Source organism: Callorhinchus milii, unplaced genomic scaffold (genome assembly GCF_018977255.1).
Source record: "Callorhinchus milii isolate IMCB2004 unplaced genomic scaffold, IMCB_Cmil_1.0 Scaffold10, whole genome shotgun sequence".
In the NCBI taxonomy this organism is placed as follows: domain Eukaryota; kingdom Metazoa; phylum Chordata; class Chondrichthyes; order Chimaeriformes; family Callorhinchidae; genus Callorhinchus; species Callorhinchus milii.
The window spans coordinates 10049070-10072848 of NW_024704751.1; the positions used below are offsets into that span (position 1 = coordinate 10049070).

The 23779-nt window shown below is 40.6% G+C and overlaps 1 protein-coding gene across 1 annotated transcript in view; it reads right to left on the minus strand.

Moving 5' to 3' along the window:
- Positions 1–23779, minus strand: part of tmem132e (transmembrane protein 132E) — a 129699-nt gene that overhangs the window by 86809 nt on the left and 19111 nt on the right. Inside the window, exons 4-6 of the mRNA XM_042338583.1 lie at positions 18609–18801; positions 18381–18408; positions 4728–5628 (exon numbers count right to left, since the gene is read on the minus strand). Of these exons, the coding sequence (XP_042194517.1) occupies positions 4728–5628; positions 18381–18408; positions 18609–18801 (1122 nt within the window). The remainder of the gene's footprint in view (positions 1–4727; positions 5629–18380; positions 18409–18608; positions 18802–23779) is intronic.

Below are 23779 nucleotides of genomic sequence, written 5' to 3' on the forward strand. Positions count from 1 at the left end.
TGATTCGGCCTTAAATCCGAAGTTTTTCTTTTGAACGAGCAATGATTGGTCCAGGGTTAAAAAGTGTGCAACTTATCAAGGTCACACAGGTCACTGCTCATACAAATTTTTTAATGAACCAGAATGAAGGCTGAATTTTTTTCATTACTCTGGAGCCAGTTAATCCTGTAAACTTAAGTGACAGCTGGATATACCTTTCAAACATAATTTCCCCATCCTTTGGCTGACATTGAAATGACCGAGAAGCATGGACAGACACTCAATGGAGGACTTAAGTAATCAATTGATATCTCCCACTAATTATATAAAAGCAACAACAAAATTACATTTATAGAGCGCCTTTCACGTCGGGAGGATGTCCCAAAGCTCTGAACAGTCAGGTGTAAAACACATTTCATTGCATATACAGTTTCCTTCCAAAAACAGAAATACTAGAAATTCACAGCAGGTCAATCAATCAGCATCTACAAGTGAAAAATAGGAGACTTGGGAAGTTCCTGGCAAACAAATTGTTACCATGTTCTGGATAAACTTGTAGTAATTATGTCATAATCATTATTTTTCTGGAATGAACATCACCAAGAATAAAATACAGAACACTGGCTTGAAGGATAACAGAATACATCATTTCAAACGCTGAAAGAGTGTTTTAATTATAAATGAATCATGAAGAAATGATTTCAAATAATTTTCAATCTAATTCCAGGCTTCAGGTGATTTATGAACTACTAAAGCTTCATTCTGTTGATATTGACCATCCATCTGAAACCCTGTGTTATTGTACTCTGTAATCAGTCTTTGATATTGAATCACTCCGATACAATGGGCCTTCAAGTTTCATTTCTATAGTTTCATAATTATTCTTCTGATACCCTCCCAAACCTTAAAAATGCATTTTTAATCACTCAAATGTCTCAAAGGGACATTTGGAAAACATTTACAAATTAAACTAATTGAAGGTTAATTGGTATAATCAGCACATTTATTAGGGCATACAAACAACACAGCAATCTAAAATCTCTAGCCAGAATTAGTACAGAATGTTTGCAATGCGGATTACTCTTCCTAAATTATTCGGTAATGCTTTTTAATATTAGGCGTCTTAATGGCTTGTTGCGGCTTGGGCCAATTTTAATAAGGAAAGCAGTTTCACAAAATGGACTCCAGTGGCACCGAGAGCATAAAGAAAAGCTCTGGAAATTTGAAGGAGAAAAAAAAAGCCAATAGGAAAACCGCAGAGAAGTTAGGCGTAAGAAAACTACAACAACAACAACAACAAGATTCCATTTATAAAGCGCCTTTCACGTCAGGAGGACGTCCCAAGGCGCTGTACAGTTGGGTCAGGACCAGAGCAGGGGGTAATGGTCAGGGTGAGGGGAGGGAAGGGAGGGAGTGAGGAGGGGGGAAATGGTCAGGGTGAGGGGAGGGAAGGGAGGGAGCGAGGAGGGGGAAGAGAGTCGAGAGGGGAGCTGAAGGCTCGGTCAAAGAGAAAGGTTTTGAGACCGGCCTTGAAGGAGGAGAGGGAGGAAGCGGCGAAGGCACTGGGGGATGGAGTTCCAGAGCCTCGGGGCTGAGAGGCTGAAGGCCCGGCCACCGATGGTAGGGCGATTGGGGCGGGGGCGTGGAGCAGACCGGAGCCAGAGGAACGGAGGGTACGGGCGGGTAGGTAGGGGAAGTATAAGTAAGTATAACTAAAGTATTGTAAGTATTGTAAGTATAACTAAAATTATACTTACAAATGACTAAAATGCTAATGGGGAACAGAATACAGGACAGGCAAAAAAAGGCAAATACAGGTAAGGTTTTTTTTTATTATTTACTTTTGAAACTTAGGATTACACTACAATGTTAAATCCCTTCCGGATGTTCGAGTAGCATTATTGTGCGAGTTTCACTCAGTTGGTAGAACTCGCACCTCCATGTGAAAAGGTTGTGGGCTCAAGACCGACAGCAGAATTTGATCTTATAATCTATCATTATACGAAGGTACAGCAGTGGGTTGTGCTGTATTGTTGGAGGTGCAATGGTTTGGTTCAGACTTTAAAATCAAGATCCCATATGCGTGATCAGGTGAACGTTAAAACATTCCATGACACTATTCAACAGGAAAAGGGACTCTGTCCCCGGTTCCTGGCCAGAAATCCCAGATTAATTGATTATTTATCCGATTGCTTTTCCAGGGTTAATAATTCCTTCAAAAAAAAATTGGTCACTCAATCCACGACCGTTTGTGGGACACTGACTGCTGTGCGCAATTGGCTGCATGTGTTTTGCCCAGTCAATTCACTTTACGGTATTCTGTGCAGAACTTTGGAGGTTTCAAAGACGTAATAAGGTGCTATATCAAATGCATTATTATTATTTTTATTATTATTATCATCATCATCTTTCTCATGGTCAGTTGTGGTACTTTGCTGGCTCAAAGGACCGTCACATTATCCTACAAGAAATCACTACACTTAAATTAACATTGTAATCATCTTTGAATTCAAGATCCTCATCCTCATCTACAAGGCCATTCACGGCCTCGCTCCCTCCTACCTCTCCGACCTACTATCCCCATACCTACCTGCCCGTACCCTCCGTTCCTCTGGCTCCGGTCTGCTCCACATCCCCCGCCCCAACCATCGGTGGCCGGGCCTTCAGCCTCTCAGCCCCGAGGCTCTGGAACTCTATCCCCAGTGCCTTCGCCGCCCCCTCCCTTTCCTCCTTCAAGGCCGGTCTCAAGACCTTTCTCTTTGACCTTCAGCCTTCAGCTCCCCTCTCGACTCTCTACCCCCTCCTCGCTCCCTCCTTTCCCTCCCCTCACCCTGACCATTTCCCCCAATGCTCGGGTCCTGACCCAACTGTCCAGCGCCTTGGGGACGTCCTCCCGACGTGAAAGGCGCTCTATAAATGAAATCTTGTTGTTGTTGTTGTTGGAAGCACTTTGAGTGAACATTATAAAATGTCATAATACAATTTGTATCTTCGCTGTATCGTTCTGCACAAGCTGAAAATGTATGCAGCAGTTGGGTCAGGGAGATTTCCTAGATGTGTTGGGAATCTAGGGGTCTTTTGTAAGCCATCACATTGATCTTCTTGAGTATTATGGTTTTAATTAAATATATATACACACACACACACACATATATATATATATATATATATAAAACTTGCTTTACAGACATTGCTACAGCTGTCCTGTAAAGGTTCTCCCATTGCGCAGAAGGCAGATGTATGTCGAATAGCTGATGAGGAAGCACTGAGACTTGAAACACATTACCATGATTCCAGGTTCGTGACACTCGTTCATATATTGAAGGTTTTGAAAACACCTTGATTAGTATGCAGACAGGTAAGCAGCTGCTGCTGAAGCTCCCTCCAGCTGGTGGAATCATTACTCAATGGATAGGAATGTATGTCCAAACCGCGAGTAGGAGGATAATGCTCATACATTTCATGCTGAGCTGTGCTTCTCACTTGGGAGTTTGCAGCGAGTTCTGCTATCCACCCAATAAGAGTTCACAACTGCACTTGTCGGATATCAATTGACCAACTATTGATTGATTTGCTCTCTGTAAAAATTCACCTCCAAGTGTTATTATTAGTGTTGGAGGAATCCTTTCCTTTATTTGTGCTCAAGTGTATCCCTGTGCAAATCAACTATTTTTTAAAAGCCCTGATGCCTTTGATTCTCATTTTTGGGGAAATACATTTAGGGAATACTTTCAAAACTTCCTCAATTATCTTTTTCTCCCAGCAACAATTTTCATATACTTCATTTCATTCTCATTTCACTTCATTCCTCTCTTGGTGTTACTAAATTAAAGCAAGTTCATGTCTCACAAATGTTCAAAGCAGTAAAAATCTTACTAACACTCAATCGGTGTTTTGTTCACCTAATCTTTTTACTTCAGAAGAGCCTGGAGGGATTTGATGGTAGAACTCTGATGGCATTTGCTATGGATACTTAGTTGTACAACAGGATTGCTGCAGAAACATTGATATTAACTGACATGTCGGTGTCATTTCCGTTGAGTCATTCATACATGTAATACAGCAACTTCAGTGGAGATAGGTGACTGGGAATATTCAATTGCTGATATTTACCCTTGCAGATCTGCTAAAGCAAAGCTGCATACACATAATTTGATAAAACAAATGGATTTTCCTGCAGAGTGTAAGCAAAAGGGATGGGTAGATAAATTCACCATCATTTGCCGTTCTATCGTCAGGCAGTGTGTGTTCAAGCTCTCTGTAAGACCTGTGCTGCCTCCTCTATAACAGTTAACCCCAATTTGGTATCATCTCGCAATGTAACAAACTTAAACTGGGTCTGTGAATCCAGACTATTAATGTAAACAACGAACAGACCCTGAAGTATCCCATTTAATACTTAATAAACTGGGGATGCACACATACAGCTAATTTGGATTGGGGCCAATATACATTAATGAGTTCCCATCTACTCTCTAACGAAAACAATGGATCCAGTTACACATCACCAGCCATTCGTTATTTTTATTCCTTCCACTTTTTGCATTCAATAGCTAGTATTCTATTCATTTGAGTATATAAGACAAGGAGCCTACTCGTATTGATCATTGCATATGTACACCCAAGGACAGAGATGGAAAAATAAACAAAAGTATTCTGCAGGCTTTGACACGAGTACATTAGTTGACAGAAATTCCAGATTAAACATTAAAACTTCTTTAAATCACAAGTAATTAAACACATCATACCTCAGAGTGAATTGCTCCACTGTTGAATTTGGTGCCAGAAACACAGATATACTGAGGATCTCACCAGGTTTCAATGGTCCTTCTGGTAAACGAATGAACACATTATTGTCAAGCCTGTGCTCCTGCATTAACTGAGCATGTGGAGGTTGGTACAAATTGATACTTCCTATTCGTAGCAGTGGTTGTTGGTGAGATCCTTCCTGTCGGATATTGTTCACTTTACGAGATGTTGCATCATCGCATTCTCCATTTCCATCTGGAGAATGCAAGGTATAGTAGAGTTCAGCTTGAAGATTTTCATTAACTGTATCCATGTTGTCCACGGACTTCTTTCTTCCGAGAGTTGAGGTGGAGGAACTAAACCAGGCAAGGGGCAGGTTAACTTGCACCAGGCACATGGCTAAGATCCCACTCAGCTTGCAGGAGCTTTTAATCTCCCGGACATCATCACGAAAGGCATGAAGTCTAACACACGGCAGTTTGTCCACAACGTCAAAATCATCCCAATCACGGCCTGCCACATAGAATAGCACCTGGACAAGAGGCTGATTGGAGGGCACCCTCTGTTGAATTATAAAGGCTCTGACCTTCCAATTCATAGTGAATCGGTCTAGCATTTCCAATGTGCTAGTTGGCTGAAGTATATCTTTGGGGAGGGTCCGATCCACCGAGAAAGGGCCTAAAGAGGCATTGACTACTGGAAGTTCTTTTGTCTGAAATACAACAAAGTGTTCTAAGCGCTGCAATGACCTGGTACTATTCCACTGTGGATTCGTTTTAGCCTCCTTTAGGAAAAAGGCAAGCTGTACATTTGAAAGTTTGTAGCTCACTGGAAGATAGGCTGGGGATGTATAGATGCTTTGCAATCTGTCTGAACTGGTAGGCAACACTTTGCTGTCAACTGCAAGAAAAGACAAAATGGATCTTTTTTAAAATAAGAAACACAAATAATCTTAATTCCTCATTACATTTTACACAGTTGGTATGTAAAGTATACAACTTACTAACAGCACGGAATAGAAAAGGTAAAAAAAAAGGTTTTTTTTTCCTGGAGCAAGCTGACATTCTACAAAGGGTTAGCAATATCTGGTTTGTGCCTTGCTACCACCCTTGCAATTTTGTGTGCACAATCCACGAAAGGTTCAATTCTGGAAAATATGAACCACAACTTCATTTTAATCATCAGGCAGGTGGCTCTTATCATAGAGTATTGCAGCACAGAAGGAGGCCATTTGGCCCATTGTGCCTGTGCTGGTCATGGTCCACCTTGTGGGGCTTTCAGGATAGACAACTTCAAGGCAGAGAGATAGTGTGGACTGAAATGTGAGGAGACCATACTGCTACTCTTTACTGCCACAGTATATACAATGACCCAAGAGGTGATATCCGTGTGCTGCTGAAATAATTTATCCAGTTCATCCATTCCACACACCTACTAGCAGTAAGCCATGTATTAACTTGTAGCATATGCAATCATATAATAACCACATATTTATTTCTTTTTCTGTGCGTTAATATTGTAAAACCCTGAACAATAGTGCCAACACTACTTCTTTAGTGTATGATTCAGCTAGTTTTTAGAAGTACATGACACGCAAGTCATACAGAAGAATTTTGCAGAAAGCATCAGGAAACAACGAAAAAAATATTCTTCACTTTTATTGCTGATCTATTGGAATGACGTGATTGCTAAGGTTCCCTTGAGACGTCCATTATTTCACAAAAGCAATATTGCACACGTAATATCTTGAATTTCCTGTAGCAAGTGTGGTCAACTGGGACCCAAGCACCATCTGTTGCCTTGCTCTGATTAGTTTACTAAAAAGCTTGCCTAATATTCTCTGCTAATTTAACTTGAATACACACGATGGATCTGCAAGTTTAGGTTCATCACCACCGCTGATAACAAAATCAAATAATTACCACATGCTAATGGCGTCAATTTAATAGTCTATAAAAAGTGTCATTTTACAGTAGCAGCACTAAAACAACAACTGTCACAGGGGATGGCAAAGACAGTAACTGAACATAGATTTAGTTTTATCGCAATAAAATCGAAACGCATTTCCCCTCATATTGTATTTTTTTTTAAAAAATGGATCTTTCCATTTGCAGATTATCTTCTGCTTTCTTCCCCACATTCTTTCTTCCGTACTGTAATTATACCACCATGGCAGCATGGCTCAGTTGGCAGCAGTCTTGCATCACAAGTCACAGAGTTGGGGGTTCAGGCACTATGTCTGAACTTTGAACTCATTATCTAGAGTGACACTCCCAATGAAGTCCTCGGGGTGCACTGCATTGCTGGAGGAGCCAGCCGTGCCTCGGATAAGATGTGAAATTGACATCTCATCTGTCTGTTCAGGTGGACGTTAAAGATCCCATGGACCCGCTCAAAAAGAGCAGGAAGTTTTCTCAAAAGTTGCCGTGGCATTCAGCATTCTCAAACCACATATTCCACAAACCTAAACGTGCAGAATAATTTGCTCCTGAGCTCAGTAATGTTATGAAAGGAATTGATAAGAATGGATGTGGAGCAGGTGAAGCAGTTTGAAACCCACCGATTATCCATATGAAAACAAACAATTGACAGATTTGTCTGAAGGGTTTTGTTCTATTGATATACTGTAATATGATAATACTTTTTCAAACAGAGGAATCGAAATAAGAAACACACCAGGGCAGACAACTTTGGTCCCAGAATTGTTTGCTGTTATGCTACAGATGTTTAGGTAGCAGTGACATCTGAAGTTGCTTGAAAGCGTGGAATGAGAAAACCCCTTTGTCACTGAGGATTAAGGTATTTGAAGTGAACAGTGGTGGAGAGGATCCAGCCAGATGCCTGGAGGCAAGTTGCTATTTTTTTTCATTAGAGCAGCAGAAATGCAGACCAGTAATATAAAAAAGAACAAGAACATTATTTGTTAGTTTTCCCACGAATAGTTCTTTATGCTCTTCCTTAAAAATCAGAGTCCTAATATACTAATTATTATTCTTAAATAATGATCTTTTTCAACAGGATATTTGAAATATAGCACTGATTTCAGCCCATTTAGTTGGTAATAAACTCATATTAAATGCTAAATTGGATTATGTCCAGCAAGAATAAACCTTGAATTTAACTTGTATGTTTTAAGGTGGTATAATAACAGCATGCAACTGGAGGGCAACTCTGAATAGTGCTGTGCTGCTTACCAGGAAGCTCATAGGGAGATTGTGATACCTGCTATCACCCTAGCGAGGGACTTGGGATGAAGCCTGCGATACTTCCTAGTCAGCTCCTGTTAACCTTGCATGCCAAAGACCTAACTGGTTCGGTGATCTTAGCTTGACAAGTAGTGGGAAGCTTGCCAACAGTTAATGATAAGCTGTGCGGTTTTAGCTGGTTGAACACCAGCAGTACTCCAACTCACTCTGGGGACCCTAAGCCTTGGCTCTCGGCAACCTGTGCTTAATACTACCTGGAATTAGCAAAGTCGGGTGCATTCCTCTCAGGAGAGAGTGCACATTCCATTCCCGATAGGGAAACTTCCCTGTGCAGGTGGTGCACTTACTGGAACTCTGCCTAATGTTGATACTCTTAAGCATCGTGATGGGTTTCCACATGCATCAGCTAACCAAACAAAATATGCTTCTCAGCATAGGATTTCTATATCCAAAGTAGTAGAACTAAAACTCAATTGCCTGCCAAGTACAGCTGTTAGAAAATCATAGCATTTTCATTCAGATGCAGGATTAGTCGCATCACAAAGCTCTCGTGTCCACAGAATAAAATTGGTTGCCACTTTTCCACTCATAAGCACACGTTACCCGGAAAGTAAAAGGCTTGGGAAACCGAAAATGTGTTCTCCTGCAGCACAAGGCACTTTAAAGGCTAAAAATTAGGAAACTACTACATATGAATATCTATACAAAAAGATCACATGAAAAGATTCTACACTTAAAACACCCCCGTGAATACTTTTTGCTAATTTATTAAACTATTGGGATCTAAAATTTGATGCTCAAACTGGATTTGCTGTGTCAGCTGCAATGTCTAGTTTGGGTTTCCGCCAACTTTGGATTTGCTTTTCAATTTTTCCAGACCAGAAATCACAATAAATGCAACAAATGTGGTTTGCAGGTGTTGTATTTTAAACTCCACTGTAGATGTTTCGAAGTTTACTCATACACACATAGAACATTTATAACGACATTTTGAATTTTACAGCAGCTTAAAATAAATTAGGATACAACAAGCGGCGTTTTGAAACTGCATTCCATTAAAATGCATCTTGCTAATTCAAGCAAAGATCGAGGCACTGTCAACTGACAGATAATTGGCGCACTGCATAAGAAAATACCACTTAACACTTTTCAGAGCTTCTTCCAAACATCTGAGTCCCACATATTGTGTCAGAAGCATTAGACGAGCTCAGACATGCAGCTGTGCTCACTGAACTGGATCTATGCAGCTTTGATGGACATTTTGCTTTCAGAACTGCGTGGTTAATGGCAGCAATCCACTAAACCTGGCCACAATAAAAAGACAGTAGAAATGTGTTGGGATTATTGTTTTGTTTATGAATTAGTAAATGTGTTAACTACCAAAAACAAGTTTTATTTTACACTAAATGCTTCTTTCCATGCTTCATTGTAAGTTGCCTTTAAAAGCATCATTCTTTAGTTCATGGACCTTAATGCATCAAAATTAAAAGGGATTGCTGCCAAAGTTTCAGTAAACTATTTTATACCAGAATATATTTTAAATTACTTTAAGCCTCAATTTTTTTTTAAATCGTTTACTCAAATCCCATACAGAAAATCCAATTTACTGCCCCTCAAAATAAACCAGATATCATAATGTGTTGAATTTGCTAACTAAACCAATACTGAGCACACACGTGGGTTGTGCACTTTGTTCCCAACCAAAGAGGAAAATAATCTAATATTAATTGCAATAGATTTAAAATGAAACATGAATATATTTATAAATAATTTGAGGCTTGCGTCACAAAAGTTGGCAAAACGCCACACTAATTAATCGAACCAGAAAATTGAATAATTTCTTCATAACTTAAAAGTTCTGCATTTTACACCATCTTTCTGTAGTCCTCTTAAAGGCGCAGTGAATCCCGTGAAGTACTTTGAGATGTACTCAAGACATGAGGCATACATCAAATGCAAGGGATATTAAAAACGATAAATTATCCTCCATTTGTCAAATCATAACAAATAGCTATGAATATATAAAATAGTTCCATTATAATGAAACAATTTTTTATGGAATTGGTAGTACTTGTGCGTCATATACCTGCTGAAGCTTGGTGTAAAACTATGCCAAAGGGTTATCAGACAAAAAGCACTTCCTGCACTATGAACTTCACTGCACTAAGCTTTTCATCAGTCTCTTATCATCTTTAGCCATACTTTGGATTTTTCCAGAATTGCAAACTACTATAAATACAATCTGCAATTTTATGGTAATAATGATGAACATCAAACAGCCTTCCTGATGTTTCCATAAAGTAAATCAGAAAAAACATTTTTTCTTAATATTATGCAAATTGGACATTGCCTTTTTTAATTAATCAATTTGTCACAAAGACAACAACATCCATTTGCTCATGATCATCCTGCATCTCCAAAGAATTAATTTACAAGTTTGCTGATTAAAAATCTTGTTAACAGCACAGAAGCGATGATTTATGTCTAACAGGCATCCTTTGTTGAGCATCAAACAGCTGTCTAAATCCCCTAATACAATTTCAAAAGTATTCAGCTGCACGAATGCTGCTCAATTCATCAAGCTGCACCCTTTGGGAGTGGCCAAGGAGGAGTCCGCAAAAAACCTACTGTGAAATACCAAAAATACACATCCACAGACGGAATATGAAATAAGTCACTGTCTGTCTCTCTAAAAGAGCTGAATGACAAGGTTGTGGAGCTAAACAATTACCTGTGTACCTTGAGATTCACTTTCCTGAAATTAATCGGTTTTATGTGGCTTAAAATCGGGAATTTTTAGGATCAAATAATCAATTCCACGGAGCTAAAGCTAATTTTAGGATTATGACGTATTTGCTGCTAAGATGTCACAATTTTGTGGACAGTTTAGTTTCGGCTCATCAAATACCCTCTGTACTTTGAAGGGGGGGGGGGGAGGATTACAAAGTCCAGCCACAATCAAGGTTGTTCCTCTCGAACCCGTGCTCCATGCGCTGATTTCCCACAGTTGCAAATAATACATTCAGACGACAGGAAACCAGGATACGTTATTGCAGTCTCTTCCGCACGACACAAAAACATCAATAATCACACATTTTCCACTTATAATAGTAAGTGTTTTATTGATTAATTAAAAAAGAAAACATACTGAACAATATTGATCATAATGAAAACATGAAAAAAGAAACTACAGTATATACAAAGGAGTTCTAGGTTCCTGAAGGTGGTTTCAACTCAGGATCTATTCAAAATGCATGTGTCAGTGCTCTTACCCATTGTGTCAAGCCTGTCAATTGAGCTCTTTCTACGTGGACTTGTGCACTTTGCAATATGCACAGCCCTTTGAAACAGACCACCCATTTAATTGGCAGGTGCGAGCAAAATTTGACACAGCAAAAATGGTGTGTTCACAGTAAACAAATGAGTTCTTTCACACCTGATTGTGAATAAGACTGCAGAGAGCAGTCTCCTCCCCATGTTTCTATGCCTTCTCCCCTAATATTTTTGCTCACCAGGTAGCCCATACACTATTCATCACTCTCAAATAATTCAGCTATAGGTACCCGGACAGTGCATTCCCAATTTCTATTACATTTAGCGTGAAAAAAATGATAGTAGCAAGCTGATTATCTGCATTAATTGGACCAATCCCATTATAATAATATTACATTTGATACAGTTCCTTTAACGTCAGGAGTACATCTCAAAGCGTTTCACAGGATTTACTGTGTACATATAATGATGCTTTTGTGGGCAAATGCAGCAGCAAGTTTGCACGCTGCAATGTCTCACGAACAGCCATGAAGTGAATGACCAATTATCGTGGGAAACTGTTGGCCAGGACTTCTGTTTTCAAACACGTGAACAAGCAGACGGGACCTCAGTTGAACAAATCCTCTGACACTATCCTTCTATCCGTGTCTTGGGATGTCCTCCCAACATAACAGGCAGTACATAAATTAAATTTGTTGTTTTTTTGGTTGTCAATGAACCAGGCTGCAAGTGGACAGGAACACCATTACATTCTGCTTAGCCCATACACATTTAAAATGGCTGCTTGGCAGCTTTAGCAGGAGAGCTGCACCAGTTGGATTTTTTTTTTGCATATGTACTTTGTGAAACTAACATATTGCTTGCTAGATTTAGAATTGCAATGTTGGCAATATCATCATCAATTTAGCAAACCTGCTCCCATCAGTGAACAGATGTACAGTATAGATGAATTTTCCCCAGCATCTCCGGGCTAATTAGTACAGTTTTGATCATAGAAATTACATCCAGACATTGTAAGTGAAGTAAAATATCTTACAAAAATTGAAGTAATGAGAAACACTCAGTTATATATTGCATAGCATTAATTTGCATAACATGGCAGTTAATTAGAAACTAAAAACTTAGCCTTCCTCACGTTTCATCCTTAAGAGTTTTGAAATAGAGCAATTTTTCTGCCATGCTCAGTTAATCTTTCTGCTGATATTTTCCTACACCTGTTACAAATCATAGGCTTTAATGAACTTATGATTTTATCCTGTACAATTAGTACAGTTCTGTAGCTCAGTGGTTAGAGCACTCGCTTTGCAAGTGAGAGACCCGAGCTCAATTCCTGGCAGGTCAGGGCGAAACCTTGGGCAAGTTTCCTTACTCCACACAGAGCCTAATAATAGTCCCTCCAAAACCAAAAACAATAATAAATTGGTCATTTTCAATCTACGACTGTGTGTGGGACATTGCAGTGCGCAATTGGCTGCTGCGTTCGCCCACAAATATACAGTCAATTCACTTTACAGCATATTCTGTGAAGCGCTTTGGGACGTCTAGAAGACGTGAAAAGCGCTATATCAAATGCAAGGATTATTATTATTATTACTGAATGATTCTGTCTCTGTAATATTTAATTACATTTTGAAATAGCTATACAATATTTGCATCTTACAATTTATAAAGCAAAAAGGTTATTTCGCCCCTTTATAAGATCATAGAAATGTATAGACTTGTATATAACTGGATTGTTGCTGGAAAAAAAAACATTTTAAACAATAATGCCCTGTTCAGTCCCCACAGACAGAGGCAATAAATATGTTTTGACAAGTATTTCTGAGCATCTGCTGCCATATACAGTATGACCAAATGTATTACAATTGTGCAGGTAGCATCTACACTGATATGTAGCTTTGTGCAACTCACCAAAGACAGAAAATAGATAGTTGCATTGTTTCCATGTACTTTTATAAAATGCTGTAGTAGAATAGAAATTAAGATGCATCACATTACGGGGTTATTTCTTTTGATCTGACAGAAAAGTCCATTGGACTCTTACTGCTTGATCGTATAGCTCGACACGTCTCATTTATTAAACCATTAACCAGTTAATTGTAGAAATTCTGCAGCACCGAGGCTCTTAAATTAAGCACGATCCATATCACCAATTTATAAAATTACAAGGCTTTTGTTTACATCATTTTCACGACAGGCAATGAAAAAGTAATAACCTGCACAGCCAAAGCAGTTTTGCTGTGCATTTATTTTTCTTCCATCCTTTCCTAGCTTCGTCACTAAGCTTGAAGGAAAAATAAAGGATTATTCTATGTGTATTCACAGGCTATGCCACATTCCATTCATTCCCATTGATCAGCACTTCCCCCACCTTCATTCTGTTGATTTAAGGCAGAGCTTTCAGGCCTAATAACTCTTATATTTCATAGCTACATGAATGGAAATGTAATTTCAGGAGACAAGTTGGGCAAGAAATTATGCCAGCTGTGGAATTTCAGTTCTCAGAAAAATCAGATGGCCTAACACGAGTACAGTATCCTTTTCCAATTTATTTGCAATATCCTTAAAGTAATGCACATTGAATGTTATTCAGAATTTGCATTCCAGAACAAAGATCTGTGTAAGGGTTGATGGTAAACACCAAGACTGTCCCTTTTGAAACGAGGTAAAACAAGGTTGTCCACTGTCACCCACTTCAATGTATGACTCAATGGTGCATTAGATGGCATCAAAGGGAACTGGCCCCCTCAATTGATGTTTTTGTTCTAGGCATTCCTGTTAGAATTTTCCTACAAAAACATAGACACTCCACTTTACAGTACATCAAGTGCTTTGAAATGTCCTCCAGAAGTGAAAATAATAATCCTTGCATTTGGTATAGTGCAATACACGAGGTAGCCAATTTTATCTGGAGAATTGTTGGCCTGGAAGAAACTGCCTTCTTTCTTTTTGACTAGTGCCATGGGATCTTTTTTTCACATCAAATGAACAAGCAGACAGGACCCCTGTTTCAACACCAGACCCTAAGAATGTAACCTCCAAAAACGCAGCTCACCCTCAGCACTGCATTGGAGTGTCAGCTAAACATGCGGCTTGAACCCATAACCTTCTGACGCGGAGATGAAAGTGCTACCAACTGAGCCAAGCTGACTCATGCTACAATACACACAATCATCATTCACAACCCAGGCAACCCTCACCCTAACACCCACCAAATAGAAAAATAGTATGGAAAATGCTTTCTCCATGTCAAACATCTAACAATGTGTGAAAGAAGCAGCAATGCTATACCACTTCAGTCAATCATTTAGGAAAGCATTGTCCTGTCCTGCTTTAACAATAATTATGATTAATTGTAGTTTAGAGTAACGTGTGCCGGCCTTAAAAGAGTTTTCCCAGTCAACTGAAAATAATTAGATATGCTTCTGATAATAACATCACATTTGTTAATCCTGCACTTCCCAAATCCTTTTTTCCACCACCCACTACCTCCTCCGTGCCCCCGCTCAGGCCTCCTCAATCTTTGTATCGAATGCCAAGTGCGAGGAGGTCATGGACTTCTTTTCAACTAAAATACTGAACATCCGCCAGGCAGCCACATCCACCTGCCCCTTGTCACCCACCACCACGCCCTCTCTGTCCCCCTCACCTTCCTCATCATCTGCTCCTACCACCACCCCCTTTCTGCACTCTTTCCTCCCCATCTCTCCCTCCTCCCTCTCACCCACCATCACCTCCATGAAACCCACCACCTGCTGCCTCGATCCCCTCCCCACCAACTTACGGGTCACACAGCTCCCCCTCCTCTGCCCACGACTGGCTGACATTATCAACCAGTCCCTCTCCTCTGGATCAATCCCTGCCCCCCTCAAAACTGCTGTCACCACCCCCCTCCTGAAAAAACCCTCCCTGGATCCCTCAAACCCCAGCCATTACCGCCCTATTTCTAACCTGCCCTTCCTCTCAGAAGTTCTAGAACACGTTGTTGCAAACCAACTCCGCGCACACCTTTCCTCCCATTCCCACTTCGAACCCCTCCAGTCCGGTTTCCGCCCACAGTATAGAGACTTCTCTTGTGAAAGTCACAAACGACATCCTCTCTATCTGTGACCAGGGCTCCTTCTGCCTCCTTGTCCTCCTGGACCTCTCCGCCGCGTTCGACAGTCGATCACGCCATCCTCCTCCACCACCTCTCCTCCATCATCCACCTCAGTGGGACCACACTCGCCTAAAGGCCACCCTCCCTCCTCCTCCCTCCCTCCCTCCCTCCCAGCGCGAGAAGCCAACCGACTACCCCCCACCACCACCACCGTCCCTCCTCCCCCCCCCACCACCACCGTCCCTCCTGCCTCCCCCCCCCCCACCACCGTCCCTCCTGCCTCCCCCCCCACCACACCGTCCCTCCTGCCCCCCCCCCCCCCCACCACCGTCCCTCCTGCCTCCCCCCCCCCACCACCACCGTCCCTCCTGCCTCCCCCCCCACCACCACCGTCCCTCCTGCCTCCCCCACCCCCCCACCACCACCGTCCTCCTGCCCCCCCCCCCCACCACCACCGTCCCTCCTGCCTCCCCCCCCCCACCACCAGTCCCCACGAGCGAGCGCCCCAACAGCTGCTCCAGTGGCGCAAGAGCCTTCCCCCCCAGTCTCTCTCTCTCTTCTCCTCGGTCCCCCCCCCCCCCCCACACACACACACACGCGCCGGACTAACCAACGGCCGCCCAGCAGCTCGTGAGCCCCCCCCCCCCCCTCCGACAAGAAATCCGGAGGAGAGACCCCCCCCCACGGCCACCGCCGGACCACAACGGGTTGGAGTTCGCTGTGCGTCCACCACCGCTGCCCAACAGCGCGACAGACAGTCGTAGGATCACTCTTTGCTACATTAAGAAAAATTGCACATAGGCTCAGCTTTCTAACTACCATATGTAAAGAAGGGATAAAGATAGTGCTGGAAACAGCAAGTAAATTAGCAGAGAAAGATAGCAGAATTGGGATGGTTGTGCTGAAAAAAAACTCAAAATAGGATTGCAGTGCCCAAGCAGGAACAGAGCCCGATTAAGGAAAAAGGTAACATTCAAACCAATAAGTACAATAAAACAAAGGCAACTAATGGATCATTAGTAGTGTGAAATGCTAGAATAAGGTCTTCAAGGATCTAAACTTCGACTTTAATATCCTTAAACCTCAGCTATCTTCCTCACTTTTCTAGCCATTAGGAGTCCTGTAGCTCAGTGGTTAGAGCACTCGTCTCACAAGCGAGAGACCTGGGTTTGATCCCCGGCCGCTCAGGGCGAAACCTTGGGCAAGTTTCCTTACTCCACACGCCTGATAATGATTCTTCAAAAAAAACAATAATAAAAAATTGGTCATTGCAATCCATGACTTTTGTTTGTGGGACACTGCTGTGTGCAATTGGCCGCCACGTTTCGCCCACAAATAGTCAATTCACTTTACAGTCTATTCTGTGAAGCGCTTTGAGACGTCTAGAAGACAAGAAAAAGCGCTATATCAAACGCAAGGATTATTATTATTATTATATCCCCAGATAATTTTTGACACCACTACACTGGAATTAACACCCGTCTCTGCTGCCTCAGTCACACAATGTCTCGCTTCCGTGCCTTTGTCTTCCTCGTGCATAACCCTTTAACATTTTGTCACATGGGAATGTAAAGCTCTATTCTCAAAGAAAAATGTTTCATCAGACTAAACCTATTGTTACACCGGGGAGGCAGCAATGTTAAGTGCCAAATAATGTATACCACACAGAGGAGCAAGAGGATTTATACACCAAGCAGTGTCTTCCATTGGGCTGAAAAATACATTGCATTGAAGAGTTTGTTCCATGCATAAAAGCAATGTATTTCATGGCTATGAGCACTGCATTACACAAGGCACTGTGACACTGTGTTTCAGATATACCGAGCTGTATAATGTGTGGATTCATAAGTTCCATTCTGTTAGTTTGAAATACATTAAAAGCTGATTTTGTTGAATTGTGAGGAACAAAAAAGTCAATGTGAAATTATGATTGTGCAGCAGAACTGCTGGATAGAGAATGTCCTTGGGAGGACAATCTAAACCCGCAACATCCTGTGTACCAGTACTTACTCAAAAACTACATACTGAATGAACAAAATTGTTTTCCATCTCAGCTTTTTCCCATTAAAGGAAAAGACAAAGTGGAAACAAATGCATTCAAGCTGCTTTCATACTGCAGTGTAATTGTGGCTCTCTTTCCACACTGTTGTAAGCACGGAGCCACTGCCTACTCACATCACAACTGCCTGCTCACCACTGAAAGCCGGGTAAGGCAGCGAGCGGTCTCTCCAGGTTCAGCTTCAAAGACACTGACAAACCATTTGCTCACTAGTCCGTCTCTACTGATGGGACTTGTATATGTTTAATAAGATCTGGGTGAAATAACAAGCATGTATGAACTGTCCACACGAGCAACTTTACGAAAACAGTCTACATCAATAAAAAAAAAGATTACCACCATCTATTATTTTCTTTCCGATTGTTAGAGTGTAAATGGTGGTACAGTGGTTTGAGTCTGTGCTCATGCCATAACAAAACTTTCTGGTGGTAACGAGCGTGGTAATGTGAATGTGCCTGGTAATGTTAAGAACCTGAATTAAATTAGTGGAGATACTGTATTTTAATGATTTGGCTATTGCAGTGTGTAGGAGAAATTGGTACCTTTAGACTATTTGCTCATTAACTCCTCTCAGAGAGTAAGCCTAATGATTTCATCAGAACTCACTATTTAAGCAATGCAGTATTAAGAAAAAAAACTCAACTAGTAATACAAGATTACTACTACAGTATTTAGCTCTAGAAAGGGTACACATTGTTGAATCATTTAATTAATTAATTTATTATTTAAGATGTCTCCTTGGGGCTGAACTGGCTCCACCAAATCTTTTCTTCCAGTTTATCAGATTAAATAATTCATTTACACCCTGTTCTAAATAATATAACCCAGTCTATCCAATGCAGCGCAGGTATTAATCTAATCAACCATTGCTGGACACCCTCTGAGACTAGTATATCCGTTTTACAATTCGGGGCCCAAAACTGAACCATCACTCTAGAGGAGCGGGTGAAGAATTGCTCTCAAAGACTGTAAACAGTTGCTTAGAGTGACAGGTACTTTACTGTCCCTGGCATACATCTCATGTCGCCATAACTGGGAAATAACTGGAAAATATGCAGAACAGCACAGCCAAGTCAAAAGTTCTTCACCTTCCATTACAGTATTTTATCACTCAATTAGCACAAACTGTTACCCTTTTTGAAGACGGCACAAACTTCCACAATATAAGGAATACCAAGTTTGACGTCTGAAAATGCCATGCTAATTATTATAATTAATTTGTCTGTTTAAAAAACAAACTCACCATGGAGAGGGGTACAATAGCACGGATGTCTTTTTGGATTACAGTCAGTTCCGTCACCACCTTGTCCGAGTCTGGTGGGGGATTTTTCCCTCGGTAGTCAATGTGCCACATGATGCGTCTGGTCACAGACTGGCTTGTGAAATTTTCCATTTCAAAGTCCAGTTGTATGATTTCATTGGACTGAATGTTTTCACTGCCGAGAGATTAGGGGGGGAACACATCAGATACACTTCATGAATTTGTGTTTAATCAGCTGAAAGAACCCAACATTTCTTCAGTTTGTTTACATGCTTAAGTTGCTTTGGAATCCAATAATGACAGAACAGAAGCTTTGTTTACCGCAATACCGGTGCTATTAATAACGAAAATCCACAATACAACTAGAAAGCACATTATGTCAAGTCCCACATGTAGCTTTTACATCCTTTTTGCATTTTAGCATAAGCGTAATTTACCCTGCCAAACTGGCGGCAGAACAAATCTGACATTTACAGTGATCCAACAAAACCTTGGCAGCATAAACTATATCGCGTTGCATATTCAGATCTCCTAGAAACATGACAATGTTGGAGGTACTGTAGCGTAAGTAGATGGCCAATCTCCAAGATGATATCTCAGATTCTGGCAACCCTTGTATGAAATAGACCAGTTGGATGGTGAGACAACTCTGCATTAGGGAAAGCAGTTGTGGGGGATACAGTTTGAAAGAACCAGTGCGTTGGTCATAATTAATGAACTTTCTTTTTTTTAAAGTTTTCATGCTTAAGGGATTCTGTAAACCATTTAAAAAGACATCGGAATAAAGAGTTTGAAAATTCTGAAAATAGCCATCAAGTGAGACCTTAGGATGATCTATAAAATAGGCTTGGTTTAAAACAAGACAGTTGAAGTATTTCAATCATACAAAAAGTATCAATACCAACAACCATGCAAATCAAGTTCCATCCCATCAAAATTTGATAATAATCCTTCCATTTGATGTAGCACCGTATCATGTATTCCCAACATGAATGGCACTGTATAAATGTAAATTGTGTTTTAAAGAGAAATCCAGGAGATCTGTGAGAGGATCCAGAAAAACTTGCCATTTATTCGTCCTTGCTCCCACCAGAAAACAATCTTTGAAAGACAATGGAATATATTTAGTTAATATAAAAAATATTCTTAACGTATAAATTATATGCATGGTTTGGTTTAACTCCATTAGAGAATATTATTTGCGATTAATTAACACCAATAATCATGACCTAAGCTAAATTAAAGGCAAGCTTCTTCATGCGTGAATTCCTTTCTCCCCATCTCTTTTCATTCCAAAGGTGATGGATGAACCGCGTAGATAAAAAAAAATACATGCAGCCAATCACACAGAATGCCAACAACAACACAAACAAATAAAGAGCACCCAGAAATTTGGCTTCAGTCACTGCACTAGAGATTATCTAAAGCAATGGGTGTACAGTTCTTTGATATTAATTGATGGGGTTCTTTGTACAAAAATCAATATGTCTGTACAAAGAATTATTTCTACTCAGTGCTTGGAAACATGCCAGACCTTATAATTAAACCTAAAATCATGCACACGTAGGCTCTCTCTCCTGTTGTAGAAACCCTTGCCAACTGTGTGCAATTAAAGCCGAGAGGCATTTACTGAAATCTCAGAAAATATTTTCCTTTCAATTCTTTGTTACATTGTAGTGTATATCTTAATACTTTGGCGAAGCATAGAGAGATTGGACAGAGGAAGGGAGGGGTATGTTGGTTGGGAAAGCTCGCAAAAAATGTGCCTTCGGAAAAATTAATGGGGTTTCTCGGCAAAGTCATTTCCCAGTCCCATAAAAAGAGGATGATGGGAGCAAACAGGCCAAGAATGTGACTGACAAAGGGTATGAAACAAATGGGGTGTGTGCAAAGGGCAAACAGCCAAGGTTGGCAAAGGAAGTGGGCCTCAGCAAGCATTACTCTGGGCAGAAGGAAACAATACAAAAAAGAACAGAGAATGTGGGATTGTTGGAGGAAAAAGTCAAACACAGTGAGAGCCACTTTATTCCTATGAAAATAATTTATTGAGGAGTGATCTCAATGATAATATCCCTATCCTTACTCTCTTCTACAAATGTTTTCCTGACATAAAAGGAACATATATCAAACGATAATTATCAAAGCATTATTATTTTTTTATATTTCATAAAATCTGAGCGTTCCAATCTTACTTTACATCCTCACGTGCAATTTTCTTCTGCTTACAAACACTCATTTCCATCCCCCTACCCGGCTCCTAATAAACCGCCAACACGGCTCTCTCTTCACTCTCGGAACCTCCAACGTACCGGTGAACAAACTGTGTGATCAGAGTCAGCTGCCTGGGGTGACGGGCCCAGAGCCCAGGGAACACAGCGCAAATCTGCACTGGATGTACGTTTGCTGAGCTCTTGTGACACATACTTGCCACCGTCAAATTGTAGTTTTCTCACATGCCACTCACAGTGGCATAGATTTTATTAAATATATATTTGCGAAAAATGATGTAACTTATGTCACTTCACTCATCTAAGTACAGCAACAGCACTGCTCCCTTAAATTAAAGCAATCCTTGGGATTCTTATTCCAGTTCCCCTTTGTGGTGTTCTACATTCCCAAATCCCTTGTTTTAAAAACACATAGAAGGACGATTACTGATGCGAAAGTGAAGACAAGAATTACTGATGCAATTTAGCACGGACTTTCTCCCATGATACTTTCGCAAATTAGCAAATACTTGGGATCTACTAACCACTGACAGTTGTATTCTGTTGGCTGTTTCATTTTAAAACTTTTTTTTTTGCTAATTTTCACTTCTCTTCTGAACGTTTAACTCTTGCCAGACTACAATTCCACTGGCTTTTCTCCTCGGTCAATGCTAGAGGTGAGAGAAGCCATGGGGTGACTATTTGTTCCATCCTACGTTTTGCATAAACAGCCTGACTCTACTGTGCTTACTCATACAATAACACAGTCGGGATCCGGAAAAGTATGGGGAATAATGTGTGTAAATCCTAACACTTTGTGTTACAGCACCTTATTAAATGTTACATTAATGGCAGACCTCCTAAAACTTAAATTTCATTGAGAAATGTATACTTGCAATATGTTTGACACATTACCTTAGCTCTCAAGTCTCTGAACTATTTCTTCTCACTCAGCAATCAATCCTGATGGATAAGTTTTTTGATGAATACACAGAGCGCTAGTTTCAGACTCTGCATTATCGCACTTGAGGATTAAAGGGGATATTTTATGACATCATGAAAGAACCTTTAATTGGATCTGTTGGGCTCAAAATTGTGGGCTATATGATTCTTGCATTATTTCAGTGTATATTCTTTTATTTTCAAACTTAAGAGAAAGCCATAATGGTCAAAGCTATTCACCAATTTCAAGGGCTAGTAAGATAGATGATCTGATCTAGGTATGATCTTATTTATGATTACATTTTAGAGATCAGGTTAGTCACCTGCAGTTATAGGAGTTGACATTATAAAAAAATAAAATAAAAATATTAAATGAGCACTCTTATGACTTAAAAGAACACTGCAATAAAATATTAAACACAAAGAATGTATGATTACTTATACTGTTTTCTAACTAATCAATCACTTTCAGACTGTTGGGCGCAGTGGAAGGAGCACAAATGCTTTAGTGAGCAATTCAGAATGAGGAAGACAAGGTCATCAGAAATCTTGGCAAGCAGGATCTGAAACCAATTTCATAAAGGTAGTGAGGAATGAATCATAAAAATAAACCAGAAGCAGCATTCCTTAATGAAATATTATGTTGTCAAATGCAAATATTTATCAGCGTTAACCATCAGTTAATGAGGCATTTTTGTGAAGCACTCGGGTTATTTGTATACATATCTGATACACCTTAATTCAAATAATTAATTTTGCTGGGAAATTGTATTTGGTAGTTGATGCATGAATGGATTTTAATTTTTCCTTTGTGGAATAAATAAGGATCAAGGATCAGAATAACAGAGCTGGGGAACCTCAGGGGACTCATTAAACATGTTTCTGTCTTTTCTGCTACACAGAGATTCCGGTAAGTTGATGTAACATGGGCCAAGTGAAATGTAAATGTTCCGAGGTAGGGAGATCCCACTCTCACATGGTGAATAAGGACCATAATAACACATTCTGTCAAAAGAGATCCACTGAACAATTTCCTGCTGATTTTGCCTCAGGTTCCGATGCCTCAGCATGCAGGAAGCTGGCCTGTCAATCATGACCACTGTCACAATCATTTCAAGCTCCAGGGACACGCATAACCATTGCAACCAACAGCCTGGCTTCCCTCACACCGCGAGTGGTCTGGCCAGTCTACACAGGAGTCCTGGAACTCTCATGGATTACTGGTAACCACGGATCATCAGAACACTCACATTATAAGCAAACTCGCACTATGCGTGTCAGCATGGCTCAGTAGTAACTCTATTGCCTCCCAGTCAGAAGACTGTGAATTCAAGCCCCATATCAGGACCTATAATCACATAGTCTAAGGTGACACTCCAATGCAGGGCTGGCTGTGGGGGTGGGGTTGCTGCACTGTCAGAGTGTCGTCCTGTCTGGATCTCTCAGATTAACAGATCTGAGATCCAGGTGGATGTTCAGGATCCCATGGCAGTGTTCGAAAAGGGAAAGGTGTTTCCCGGTGCCATGGCCAACAGGGTTCCACGGTAAGTAAAGTAAACCTAAACCTAGATGGAATTTCTCAGTGGGAGCAGGGATGGAATGAAAGGAAGATTGGTGTTCCAAGGATTGGCGCTCTATAAACATAAATAATAATAATACTTGCATTTGATATAGCAATTTCCTCTGTATTGGTGCTATATAAAAATAAAGACTATATAAAATAAATGGTATCCATCCTTGATTTGACATAGCACATCCATCACGTTAAAACATCTTAAAGTGCTCCACAGTTTTCTGCAGAGTGTAGTGACTGTATATGTATAGGCAATTACGGTAGCCAATTTGCACACAGCTATTTCCCACAAACAGCCATGAATTGAATGACTTTTTTAATCTGGGGAATTGTTAGTCAGGACGGTAGGAGAAACTGCCTTCTCTTTTCAAATAATGCCATGGGATCTTGAACATCCACCTGAACGGGCAGATAGGACTTCAGTTTAACGT